The sequence below is a fragment of the Enoplosus armatus genome, chromosome 6 (genome assembly GCF_043641665.1).
Source record: "Enoplosus armatus isolate fEnoArm2 chromosome 6, fEnoArm2.hap1, whole genome shotgun sequence".
Taxonomy (NCBI): Eukaryota; Metazoa; Chordata; class Actinopteri; order Centrarchiformes; family Enoplosidae; genus Enoplosus; species Enoplosus armatus.
This window is the reverse complement of record NC_092185.1, coordinates 9,283,290-9,296,970: the sequence shown is the minus strand read 5'-3', so window position 1 is coordinate 9,296,970 and position 13,681 is coordinate 9,283,290. Positions and strand designations below refer to the sequence as shown.

The 13,681-nt window shown below is 41.0% G+C and overlaps 2 protein-coding genes across 2 annotated transcripts in view; both read right to left on the bottom strand.

The window, feature by feature from the left end:
• Positions 1–3,025, bottom strand: part of igf1ra (insulin-like growth factor 1a receptor) — a 67,628-nt gene extending 64,603 nt beyond the window's left edge. The window contains exon 1 of the mRNA XM_070907261.1: positions 2,932–3,025. Within this exon, the coding sequence (XP_070763362.1) occupies positions 2,932–3,025 (94 nt within the window). The remainder of the gene's footprint in view (positions 1–2,931) is intronic.
• A 5,150-nt stretch (positions 3,026–8,175) lies between these two features.
• LOC139286780 (high affinity choline transporter 1-like) lies at positions 8,176–13,615 on the bottom strand. Its single transcript, XM_070907694.1, has 8 exons — positions 13,432–13,615; positions 13,195–13,308; positions 11,520–11,675; positions 11,251–11,399; positions 10,874–11,020; positions 9,387–9,540; positions 8,801–9,018; positions 8,176–8,691 (listed from the first exon to the last, which is right to left on the bottom strand). Exons 1-8 carry the CDS (start codon positions 13,613–13,615, stop codon positions 8,176–8,178), a joined length of 1,638 nt encoding a protein of 545 aa, XP_070763795.1.
• Positions 13,616–13,681: the final 66 nt, after the last annotated feature.

Here is a 13,681-nt window from a genome sequence, read left to right as displayed (position 1 = left end):
GTACTGCAACATGCCATACCCCAAAGGGAGAGGTAGGAGGGGTGTCTGTCAAACACAATGCTTGCTGACGTTTGATTATTTAAGCCGCCATTCAAGTTTTCCGGAGCAACATGTCCCTTCATAAATAACCGAGCAGGAACACTGGTGTGCCCTCATGGAACGGGACAGAGGGTGTCTCTGTACTCACACAACCCCTGCGCCAATGTTGTTGGTGACATATCTATTTATAACTTTTAATAGTAGTGGTGCCAAGTGATGAAGTTAAGCGCACCGGTCTATACAGGCGACCGCTCCATGTGAACAGCAAAAGCCAATAAAAACCGTTCACAAACTCTCTACTCTTCCCAATCAACAAAACCAAGTCTGTTTCTCAAGTGCAAGTGTATTTTTGCACGTTCTATTTGCAAACACCAAGTCTCTATCTCCCTCTCTCCTTTTTAGAGACTTGTTTGCTACATACTTGGAAGCCATGGCATGGAAAGTTTACTGTGGTGAGAGTTAAAAGGGAGCTTAATTACATTTTATTGGTGTGGACAGATTATCAAAACGAACGGAGCGAGAAAAAAAAAAGTTTTCAACCCCTAATGGAGCTCTTGGATAACTGTGATTTTCCACAAAGTGATGATAGAAGCTGGAAATTCTGACGCTTCACAGCCCAGTGAAGTAAACATCATCCCCGAATGATAAACTGGCGAGACCCATCCCTGTCTTGATATTCACCGCAGTCTTTGTCTCTGAACTCTTTGTTCTGGAGGGCCTGATGCATTATACACCACAGAGCGTCAAGATCTGAGAGCAGCCACTTGTCTCCCAGCCCCCCGCTGCGTTCATGGGTGTCTCACTGGCTCAGGAGGGTGCAAAGAAACGCACCCCCACATGGCTGTGGCGGGACCACTGGTCAATAGGACTGAAATAAAGTTTTCTCTTCTATTTGAATGCTAATTGAGGTCAGTCTACATGTCTCCTTCCCATGTCAAGCGCTCGCCACCATCCCACCTCTCAGGAAACAGACAAATTAGTATAACGGAAGTGACGTAAAAACCCTAAAACACACACATATACACAAACAAATCATGCCATGCCACCCAAGTTACACACACACACACAATCACAACCTCTGTGCTGTGAGAGGTCTTTATGTTTACTGACCAACAGGCAAGTGATAAACTTCTGGTGTGTGACTTGTCAAATGAACACATGAAACGTCTCATTCTTTAAAAGGGATCATGACTTTGATGTAGTATTAAAGTGGAAGTAGTCTAAAAACATCTATTATTGACAGAAATGCAACCAGAGAAAGAAAGAACTATGTTTGTTTACGTAAACCACAGTCTTGTCCTTGTTTCAACTAGGAAACTTAATATAACTTATAACATTATTATTTTACTACAGGTGCTAAATATTAAAGTTCACAGACAAAATGCAGGAATTGGCTAAATCATCTCTATAATCCAATCAGTGTTGGCCTAAAGATGTTTTATAGACAGATTAGGTATCATCTTTGCCCAACATGGTGTTTAGAGAGATTTCACAGAAAAGTCAAATCATCATCATCATCATCATCATCATCATGGGGGTACAATTTCCCCCCGGGGATCAATCAAGTATTTCTGATTCTGATCATCATCATCACCACCAAGCTGTTACAGAAAATGATTTTAACTGAGGAAAAGAGAAGCAGCCCTCATTGACCCTCATTAATTCCCAGTTGTTCTATTTTGGCAGTGGCAAAACGCAGCATTGATTCCGGCTGCTGTATATTTAGATTAACCCTAACCCTTTAGATTAGATGAGAAAAATTAAAATATGCTCATAGAAGCATTTATGAGGCCATTTTAAATTTTAAACCACAGAAAAAACAACATTTCAATCACAGCAAGGGCACATTTTCCTACATTTGAGGTAATTCAATGAGAAATAATTTATACACACCTATATTTTTGGTTGTCAAGCATATAAAACACTCTAAAGGAAAGCCTAACAGGGAAATTCTAACTTTCAAAACTGAAAATAATAAATAACCTCACCTACTCCTCAGTGTTTTTTTTCCCCCAACAGGTTTATCTGTATATACTTTCAAATGTTGTCAAGATTAAACTGTAAAGTTTTCACATGTTTCCTGTACAAAGTACCATCTATCAACTGTAGTTTCATCAGTGTGAACGGGCCTGGTGTTAAGACTAAACTCAGGTGCTCGCATTAATGAACACGCCATGGCTGTATACCGCGTATGTAGTTGTAGGTTTACTGAAAATGGGGTCTGAAAATATGATTATTATTAATATTCATTTTGTTTTTCATCACGGTGATGGTCGGTTGAAGTATGATCTTTTACCCGCTGTTTTGAGCGATTTATGACTGTATGGCCTTTTAAGAAGCAGTGGTTTGTCTGATTCGGGCTGTTCATGCGCAGCGACGCCACACCACGAAATGCAAAATGGCCACATGGTCGTAGTAACCTTCAGCTCTGGTCCCTGGATTCATCCCCTGCTTTCTGCATGTCTAACGTGAAGATTACGGCGACGTGAGCCTGGTGTCTCTCCCCGTGTCTAAATAAACCAAACTGCTTCGACAAACGAGGCGATGTTGCGCACAATAAAGCAGATTTTGCTGAAGTGTTTTCACCTACTGACGGGCAGCTATACCACATGGTCCTCAGCTAATATAGAAGTAAAAAGGCACACGTCGGTGCGCTGTGCTCACTAGGTTTGTCGTATTGAGTAACTTAACACCACTTCATGTACATATATAAGCCCCTGATTTTTTTTTTTACAATAATTACATTTTAACACATTTTTCACCAGCAGGCAGCAAAAGGCTGCCCTCCAAGAGATGAAACTGGGCTGCAAAAAGCACATTATGTATTAAGGCCTTCCCATATTTAACCAATAAACTTTAACAAATTATTATATGTACAAAAAAAATACTTACTCTCTCCATATGTGGACCAGATGCAGATAGTGGAGACAGACAGCATCAGACCCCAAAACAAGGTCGGGCTACCCATCGGTGTGTCAGATCTCATGTTCCTTAACATTATTCAGCTCTCCAAAAAACAACAACAAAAAAAAAGGCAGGGAGAAAATGGAAATAAAATAACAAGCTGGCACACACCAGCTCCTGAAACAAACAACCTTAATATGACAAAAAAAAAGGAGAAATAAATGTGTCTGTAGCCCCCAAAAAAGGCTACTCTATGGTAGCCTGCAAATGCGTGGTTTGCTTGTCTGCCACGATTTGCACTGTAAAAAAAAATATGAATAAATGTGTAAGAATTGTTATAACAGGGACTTCCTTTGGAGGTACAAAATAAAATAAAATACTAAAACAGTCTGCTATTTTTGCCAATCACAGGACACTTTGACGTCTGCAGGTATGGCACACGAGCCAGTGATTTTACTGGATACATGATGGTAATCCCCATCTTCAGTCTCCATCTCTTGAAAACAGCAGTGCGCGTGCAGTGCGATCAGGCCTGGCAATAACAAGGGAAAAAAGAGATCGCACTAAATATTATCAGCAGCCTACACCGCCATAATTAATGAACGCCGGTGTCGCTCGCAAGAATCTCCCCCCGTGTGAATGACTGTGTCTGAGGGGAGGAGTGGGGCAGAAAACACGTCCAGGTCCACAGGGGTGGTGGCTGGGAGGCTGAAAAAAATGAATGAAAACCCTCTTTTTGCCTATGCCATTCAGCCAGCACCGGCTCTCGGTCCCCAGCAAGCGGCCCCGGCAGTGAGCGGCGACAAGTCGTCTTTTAAACCAATTTTCCAGCTCCTCGGGTCGGACTTATCTCCGCCGTCAGTCGGGATTTGCAGCTGAAAGAAAACACCAGACTTGTGCCACGCAAGAGAATGGGTCTCCAGCTCTCCAGCTAGACGACCTCGGCTCGGGTGGGAGGGAGAATATGTCCAAGGAGTTGCCCGTTACGAGTGTTTTCTTGCTTTTGCCCTAATCCTCATAAAACAAAAACTCCCGTCGCGTGTATGTCCAGAGGCTGAGATCCTTCGGTTCTTCGCCCCTCGGTTAACGCAGGCTGTGGGTCTCCGCTGCTCCGTGGAATCTCTGCTGTAAACAAGAGTCGGCTTCTCGCACTCAGAAACACATAGTGCTACGGATAAGGTGGCCGGGAGCAGGGAGGAAAAACCGGAGTGGATTCGGACCCCGGGATTCACAAATCCCACACGCACCCCCCACAAAAAGACGCCCAGGGACGAGTAATGCTGGTTAGAACACACACCCCCTACTGGGTGTCTCTGGGAACCTGGATGGACCCCAACAAATGTTCCCTTTATATCATACATCAACGCTTTCCCATTTTTTGGTGGGAGAGACTAAAGATGGCTGTAAAGTTTATCACAGTTTTGTCTGCATCTCCTCACTTACATCTCTTAAATCAGTGGTTCCCAACCTGAGGGTCGGGACACCTACAAGGGGTCGCAAGATGATTACCTGGGGCCCATTTCACCAAATTTGCAACGTGAGAAAATGTTGACATTGCTTTTTCACTAATCAAAACAAATACCATAGGCCTACCTGCAACCCACACATGATCACGCGACTGTCCAGCAGGACTCGCAAATGTATATCTGCAATTTGTAGTTTGTGCGACAGGACGCTGCCGCCATTTTGCAATTTGCGCTAAAGCAGAATCACAAATTGCTTTTGTGAAATGGGTCCCTGGGAGGAAATAAAAACAGTCTGTGGGGCAATAAAGTTATATTGTAGGTTTATACTTTGTAAGGTGGCTCATATATTTTTTACCTGAGATCTCGGAGAGATGCCCTGTGTCAAAATGTAGTTTTAATATTATTTATATTTTAGTTAAATTACATGGTGCATATTCTTAAACAGATATATGTTCATTAAAGTATATGCCACTAGCTGACATGCAACAAACCTGAATATTCCAGCGAAGACTCTCTGTGTAGGGGCCCACTAGCCAATTAATTTTGTCCCTGGTCTTACAAAATTGTCTCTGAGAGTTTTGCTTGTCAGGGCTGGTGTATTTGTCTCAGTCAAAGATGGGGAGATGTTACATCCTGTCCTGCTGAAGCCATGTTAGTTGAGGTAAAATATAACATTGTTATATAACAGGCGTCAGCTGTATCCAGACCATGCTGTCTGAGATTCAGTTTGAGAGAGATAAATGATTACAATGAATGTGAGACTTTTACTTGAAGAATTCTGACTTGTTGTGCACTCATCATCCTTCCAAAATAGCTCACTTTTATTAACTTTTTAATGCGTCAAGAAAAAAAGCATGCGCAAGGTCACAGTCAACGATAAGCAAAAATGCTCAAAATGAGTTACATTTGAACACAAATGTGTTATATGGCAATACTTCATGTTCATGTGAGACTTGAGACAGATAACATTGTCCATACTAAATGTGAAGAGGCAACAAAAGTGCTAGTGAAACCTTGAATGAATAAGCATTATTATACTATGTCATTTTTTTTAATCTTTATTGTTTCAGGGAGTGGAATAATGTTGCTGTTAAACTACTGTTTATGTCTGGTGGTTCTCAAATTTACAGTATCAGTATGGTTTAGACAAACAAAGGGGTAAATAGCCTAATGATCATTGACCATAGCTGGATTTGTTGAGTAAAAACAGTCGGTTGCAGGGGATGAAGACAACTTTCATTACTGAATGTATATGTGGTATGTATGTTTCTGGGACAGGCCAGCAACCTGCGCATCTATTTTGGGATTCTTCACACACAATTTGTGAGGAGTGGGCCCTTAATGTTTAATTACTCTTAAAATTGTAGCTTTGTCTTGTTACAAATCTTATATCTTTTCCAAGGATTATGAAATCAGTTATAGGACTTTTTCAGTAGGCTATGCATCGACACAAAGAATAAAATAGCCCATAGAGGGTTCCCCAGAGACATATTTTACATTTTCGGTTAATTTAATGGTGTTTTAACAATTGGAAATATATCAGACTTTTAAATTACTGCAATATTAAGGGAAAAATAATTACACCCACTGTCAGTCATTGTTTTTACAACAGAGAAGTTTTGTATGAAAGGTTCCCTCCTAATTGATTAAGTTCTATGCTTTTTATTAATTTCATTGTGTTGTTTTTATTCCAAAGAGGAGTAAAAAAAAATAAATACAATTCATATAACGATTTCTTTTCTTTTTTTAAGATGATAGGACTTCTTGCCTCTGGATTGAACAGGACTACGTTCAAACCCTCCATACCATGAACTCTTATTTTGTGCTCTGGAGCTGTCCCATAGGTTACGCTGCACACCATCGTCACAGGCCCGAATAGTAAAATCTGACATGGAGCCCTGATTCAGGAGAGGACTGCCGGCGGTGCCTCTATCGTTCATTCATCCATACATGCAGCCGCGACAGCGCGGTGAGCGATGGGCGTCGCTGTTCATTGTGAAGCCTGTTTGATCCTGAACGCAGGTGCAGTTTAGTGACTGGAGGCCACTTCACTGGCGTGGGACAACGAGGAAATCAATATTTATGAATTTTTTCATTTCAAACAAGTGTTTTTGATTGGTAGACTGCAAAATGATCTTGTCACATTACTTTTGAAACTCACCTGAATATTTATTGTGCGGCATCCCCTCACCATTTTATCATAAAAACGACTTCCATTTGAAATTATGACTACGACGCACTTAAATTAAACGAATCGCTTGGTGAATACTCATATCCACGACCTTCTCTATATTAGTAAATACAAGTCAATTTAAAAACATTAAAATAAATGCTGATATGTTCGTTTTTCATATTACTTTCGTTTAAGTATATTACTTTTTATTAAGTATATTACTTAAGAGTCCTGTTATTTCTTCATTTAAATATATTCTTCTTTTTTCTGAAACTTTAGATTACTACAGACTATTCGATAAGCATGTGAATGGAGCGAATATATATAGGTATTTGAGACATTATTTATGTGGTGAAAATGTAAATAATTTAAGTTTACCTTGTGTTAGGTAATACATTTGTTTTATAGTCATCAAACTGCGAGCATGTATCAGAAAGTCTTCTGATATACTGTTGAGGTGAAGCGAGTGGCCAAAAGAAACAAAAGAAAAGCATCTGTGAAAAACTGGCTTTTCAAACGTACTTTCAAACTGCAGCTTTGCGGATTTCTTTTGGGAAGCTCCCTCTGCTGAGATTCAGCCTGGTTCGGGTCCTTTCAGTGTTTAGGTGCCGCCCTCTGCTGCTACAAAGGTGGCATTGCAGTTGATTTGTTGTTGGTGCTCATGTCAAATATTACTGGAACATAAAGTCAAGTCATTGCCCCAAAGGCAACAAGACAAATACTTTTGGTGGTGCTGCACGTGACAAAAGGTGCATCGTCATTTAAAAGTTGTGGTAATTTAAATAAACCTTTTCTCTCTTTGGCCCACAAATACACATTAAAAGACACAGGTTCCATCAGATGAAAAGATTAGAGACAGAGAAGGTTTCATTTTTTATGAACACTTGCAATCACAAAACATCTAAAAAATAGTAATTATAATTCTATATCTTGATGGTCCTTCAACGATGATCCCTTTCAAAACATAAAATAATGGTAAACACTTCTTTCAACAGGCACCCCTATCTAGACTATTTGTTTCTGAGGAACACTCAACCTCAGCAACTCAAGTATTGCATCTTCCACAGCATTGCTTTGTCCCCTCAGTGCTTAATATATGCAAAGAGGCAAAACTGCTTCTTAGAAAGGATGACAACGGCTAATAATTACACAATTAAATAACATCACCTGGGTTGAGCTTCATTTACTGAAAAGGATTGAGTGGAGAATACTGTATTAAGAAACTATGAACATGTTTGTGTTATCTGTAATTAACAATTGAGGAGTTTTTAATTTTAAGAGGATTAGGACCATGTGAAAATTTTTTTAATTCTGACATTAAGATCAGAATCTTGAGGTCTTCATTTGTGGCCTTAATCCTGTTCTGTTAGAAAGAGACACCCACCATGTCTCAACCGCCTCCCTGAATCACTCTCAACATACTGCTGGTCAGAGTTTGGTGCATATAAAGCATATACTTCAGTATTAAACATGTGTAGTATACAGTACAAGTAAGAGTGTGCGTAAATAGTCTGTGCAGAGAAGAAGGTTGGTGGGAATTTGCATAAAAAGAGGTTCGTGTATACTTTGGCTGATGTTGTACTAAAGTTAAGACTAGAATTTTGTATTTAGGATACTGTTCTTTTCCTCCCGAGGAACAGGTACTTCCTCCCCCTCTGCCTCTTTTTTCTCTTCAAACACCCCCAGTAAATCCCAGGACTGAGGAACTACCTGGTTACAGAAGCCTAGCTCCACCAGCCAGGACACCGCAATAACACATATAACGGAGGAAAGCATGGCCAGAGTCCTGTAGGGAAAGTACTGTGTGATGACTCCGCCCTCCTCCCTCCAGCCGGGGAACAGGAGGAGAGGAGGGATCCCGAGCAGTGGCTCCCCGCTCAGCCCACGCAGCAGCAGTCCTACTATGTAGCCGCTGATAGCGCCGTAGCTATTAGCACAGCTGAAGTGCAGCACGCAGACGAGCTGCGGAAGGATCACGCAGTAGAGGAGGTCCCCGCTTAGCAGCCAGAGGGCGAACACACTGTCATCACCGAAGGCCAGGCCTGTCCCGGCGAGGCCCACCAGCAGCACGCTAACACGGATCACCCGCTGCAGCTCCCGCTCCGACGCCTGCAGGAAGAGAGAGGAGAGGGACAATAAAAATGGAGTTACTTTACTTTAAGTCTGAACCAAACACACACACAGTCAGTCAGTCACACACACACACACACACACACACCTGCTTCCTCAAAGTCGCCTTGTATATGTTTTGCGTAAACATGGATGCTGAGGACAGCAGCACAGAGTCCATGGAGGACATAACTGCTGCAGCCACAGAACCAATGCCTAACACTGACAACCAGGTGGGTGTGAGGTAGTGCAGGGCCAGTGGCAGGATCTTCCCTGCCTCCCCTCGTTCAAAAGGAGGGGGTAGACCATACGCTGTCTGGTTCCAGTCTTAGAGGAAAGGAGAGGAAGAGAGAGAAGGAGGCATAGAGGTAGAGAAAGAGACAGACAGGGTCGAGAGGAAAATAAATAATGGGAGGGGAAGAAGCTTTTAAGATTATGTTGATGGCATCAAAAAAAAAAAAAAACAAGCACTGGGGAGAAGGAAGCTAAATTTTTGACAGGTCCCTCCATAATCAGTATATGCTAACCATAACCAGTTATGCTAATGCTCATAGGAATGTTTAACACACACATACAAATGAAACCAGGATTATATTGTCCCATGTCATTCACTATGGCAGTGGGACCTAAACGTGTTGTCTAACTGAAAATCTGTGTGTGTACTGTATGTGCGCATCTGAGTGTTTCATGTGTACCTGCAGAGGAAGCCACCGCTCCAATGACAACTGAGGGGATTCCCATAATAAAAACTGTCCCAGCAGCAGCAAAACAGGTGACCTGAGCCTGAGCAGAGGAGGCTGCAGAGAGGATCCTCTGGTATAGAGCTTGATAGGCCAGTCCCCCCAAAGCCTACAACATACACATGCACGCACAAAAAACACAAGTTTTGTCAGTGAACAACTTGGCAATTCATGCAGATCACCAAATAGACCTTTCTCACAGTTTGACTGGTCAAACACAGATTTATCCAATGAGATGAATAATGGCTGCATTATATCTAGGTGTGCCAGTATGATTTACTAGCACGTCTTTAAAAGATAGGTTCACACTTTTTCAAATCTGTCTCAAAACAAAACTCACACAGCCATATGTACGTTTTAAGAATTGTTGGTCGCTGCAAATGTTAGCAGCTAACCTGTTTGTATTACTATCTCTTCACAGCAACTCAGCAAGGAAACACTGTCCAGGGAAACACCAATTTTGAACTAAAAAGATTTGACCCATTTAATTTGACTTACTGCTGAATCCTCATATTTTCACACTGTGGATCTTGTCCTCTATCACTTCTATTGGAATCACATTACGAGGGGATATTTTCTACTGCCAGTATGAACTGTTTATATGTACATATGGACCTGTAAGTATTAAGATTGACTTGGAAATATTGTGAATCTATCGTTCAAATGGAACAGTGCTATCATCAATGTTACTGGTTGCTCCTGTGCATGAACGTCACTGGACCTACAACTGCTATGCCAAAAATGTAGAAAAAAATGTCATATTCTGTTGCACACACAAATATGCACACAAAGCAATAGCTTTTTCTCCATCATTTAAGTCTATTCTAACTACAGGATTTCATAGATTAACAGTGAGGTTAGTTGGCTCAAGATATCCTGAAAACTGAAGTGACACTTTAAAGGGCCTTTTTCACCAAAGACATTCTGACATGTCACCGGAGGAAAAGCACAAGTGTGAATAATAAAATTAATCATGGCCGAATTCTATTCAGCGGCTTCAGTTTCACGGTCCTGGTATTGTGCGCGCTGACTCACTGTCACACTGTCATGGCTTACAGGGACATTTGAATAGAACAGAGCCATTGTTAATGTTATTAGTAACACCTGTGCTTTTCCTACTATGACAAGTCAAAAAGAGGTCTGCTGAAAAGACGAACAGGCCTGTTAACTAGAGGCAGCAAATCCAGATTTCCACTTTGAGGACAGCTGATTTAGATTTCAGTAATTAAGTTTACTCAGTTAATACGATGCCATACAATTTCAATGCTACCTTGTACCTGACCGCAGCTGCAATTAATCAGCTGACAGATACAAAGCTATCACACAGAGTTGCATGGGTCATGACAGGTCAAATAGTCAGTTGATATAACTAAGGATGTGGTATATCAATCGCCTAACTCCACTCCACACACAGTGACACATATTAACATTTTAAATCTAACCAATAACAGCATCTCATCCGCCCATTTTCCTGCATCCGCCAGCTCCAACTCTCCTATCCACGAGTTTCCAGTTGATTGGTTGAGGTGGACTATTTGTGAGATGTCAGTAACTGCAGGACTGAGTATCAAAAAAGGAATACAGAGCCACTGAAACAAAGAAAAAAAAACAGCTGTTACAGCAAAAATGAGGACAAGTCATCTATTGAATTACTTTCATTTCTTATCATGCTTCATCATGAATGCATTTATCTCATCATGTCCCATTATTTCTGTTGCCTTCCCTCCATTCTCCTCCCCTCTCTCTGCTCAGTCATTTCTGTCACTCACTACTTTATTGCCCTCCCTCTGTATTTCTCTCCCTCCATTCTGTTTCTCACCAGGCTGAAAAAGATGAAGGAGAGCTGGATGATATCAGTATACGCCACAGAGTAGAGACCACCTAAAAATGTGTAGATGATGGAGACAGCTGCTGAGATAATGATGGAGAGGGCAGACGACAGCCCAAGGATTATGCTCATCGTTCCCCCTGGAAAATCACACAGAACATTAAATCAGAGATGGTATACAAAAATGTAATGTAATGTAAAGCATAAAGATTTCACGTTAAAGTTGGTACATAAAGACTTGAGCACAAAGTGTTACTTACCCAGAGCAGCAAGTATGCAGGCCACCCACAAAATATCACTGACCAACGCAGGAAGCAGTAGTGTCGCGGTGAACATGTTGCCATAGCGATGCTGAAATGGGTCCAACATGGTCACGTAGCGTTTCGACCTCATAGGTTTTGCAAAAAACAATCCTCCTTAAAAAACGGACAGAATACAAAGAAAACAAAACTACTGTTAGAGAGAAAAATAACTTGAAATACTTTTTTGTCATTAAAAATATTCTATTGATTTAAAGTAGAACTGAAATGATTTGTCAATTAGTCGTCCAACAGACACAGCTCAGAAACATCAGCAACAATTTTGATAATCCATAAATCTCAAACGTGAACATTATCTAGCTTTCATTTTTCACTATTTGCTGATATGTTATTGTGCAAATGATTCATGGAGAAAATAATCAGTTAGATTAAGCGGTAATGACAATGATCTTTAGTTGCAACCTTAGTTTAAAGCAGCCTACATGTAAAATATTTAAAAATGTCCCATTTGCTTTTGCCGTTTATGTATGGGTTGAAATGTCGTCAAATCCATTTTCTTCACACAGTGACTCAGTTGTTAGTGCTGTCACCTCACAGCAAAGAGGTCGTGGGTTTGAATCTGACTGGATGGAAAATGCCTGCGTACAAATCCTCCCTTTGTTAGGGGTTCCTCCCACAATCCATGAAGAAGCAGGTTAGATGAAGTGGAAATGTTTTAAATTGTATGTAGGTGTGAACATGTCTGTGTGAATGTCTGTCTGCAGTCCCAGATACACAATACATACATACATACATGGCACAATACATGTGGATTATTCATAAGTCATGGTGGTTAAGATCAGGCTTTGTGCTACATTTGGGTGCAACAGGCGAAAAATCTACATTTTCTCTCTTGAGCAATGAAAGGATTGTCAAGGATTATCAATTTGTGTGAATGTGTTCATTTCCACGTCAAAAAGCTAAAGGAGTTATTGCTTGGCAGACATCCACTTCAATTGCCTGAGTCTCAGTCGAGTACCTCTACCCTGCGTCCTTGTCCAATGTATCAACACGGAACAAAGATAAGCAGGTAAATAGTATGAAAGGATGACTGTGGAAGACTGTGATTCTCTTTAGATGCACTTCTGCTGAATGCAGAGTTACCAAGGCTGTTGTATGCCTGTAAAAAATTACCTCTATTACAAGTCCCACCTGATCTGACATCTGCTTCATTGGACTGTTTTTTGTTTGAGTGGTCCTTGGATGACTCTATGGCCTGATAAGCATTGTGTGCAGTAGTGGCAGTAGCCTAAACATATATTTAAAACTCAACTCAATTCTGAACACAACTTTTAATTTATTTATTTATTTTCAGGGACAATGCACATTGATCAACATCTCTGTAAATGTGCCAGTGTTGGCAACAAGGCTAATTTAAGATGTTAAATTAGCCATTAGAACAACAATAATATAGTTATAGGCACAGGCTCACTTCTTTATTTTCAGGTTTCATTTCGGCTTGCCAACAGGACACATCTCTGCAATTTCATTTCAGTGGCACCTTGGCCCTCAAACAGGTCAATGCAGCCAGAGTCAGAGCCATGTCAGATAACGTTTTGGAGCACTGTAATAATCTTGGTTAGGTTTGTACAAAATGTGTTATTTTACAGAAGCTTCATTTGTTTCAGCTACTTACCCAACAGAAAATTGATAAGATACGCAGGAGGCCCCATAGCCCAGATGAGACCTTGAGAAGGAGAATAAACAGCCTCAGCAGTTCCCATAATGTAACCTCCACCAACCCATGTTGCTAAAAGCAAAGCACAGAAAGTAACCAAGTGAGAAATGGAGTAACAAAACACAGTGAAAGGAGCATAGAGCAAACACAATAAGGAATACACATCCATTAATAACGGACATAGACAAGTTCTACCTGTCATGGTGAAAACCCCGACCAGGACATTGATGTTGCGGCCACCGACAATGGTAACTTCGCTCTTGTTGCCAGTACATGCATTCTCCACTTTCTTGGATTTTCGAGATGCCCAGATCCCAATCACCAGGATGACAATATAAAAAACCACCACGGCCACTAGTCCAGGGACATTCACTGCCATGGTTGTCTGGTTACACAATGCACAATCAATTCATCAATACATCAATAAAACACAAGAAGTACACTT

Bases quoted from the DNA above. Each gene is read 5' to 3' on its own strand.
- LOC139286780 (XM_070907694.1), bottom strand. From the start codon at position 13,615: ATGGCAGTGAATGTCCCTGGACTAGTGGCCGTGGTGGTTTTTTATATT. The intron at 13,309-13,431 runs GTAGAACTTGTC...CTTTGCTTTTAG, and splicing joins CGGGGTTTTCACCATGACAG to CAACATGGGTTGGTGGAGGT. The intron at 11,676-13,194 runs GTAAGTAGCTGA...CCGTTTTTTAAG, and splicing joins TCTTATCAATTTTCTGTTGG to GAGGATTGTTTTTTGCAAAA.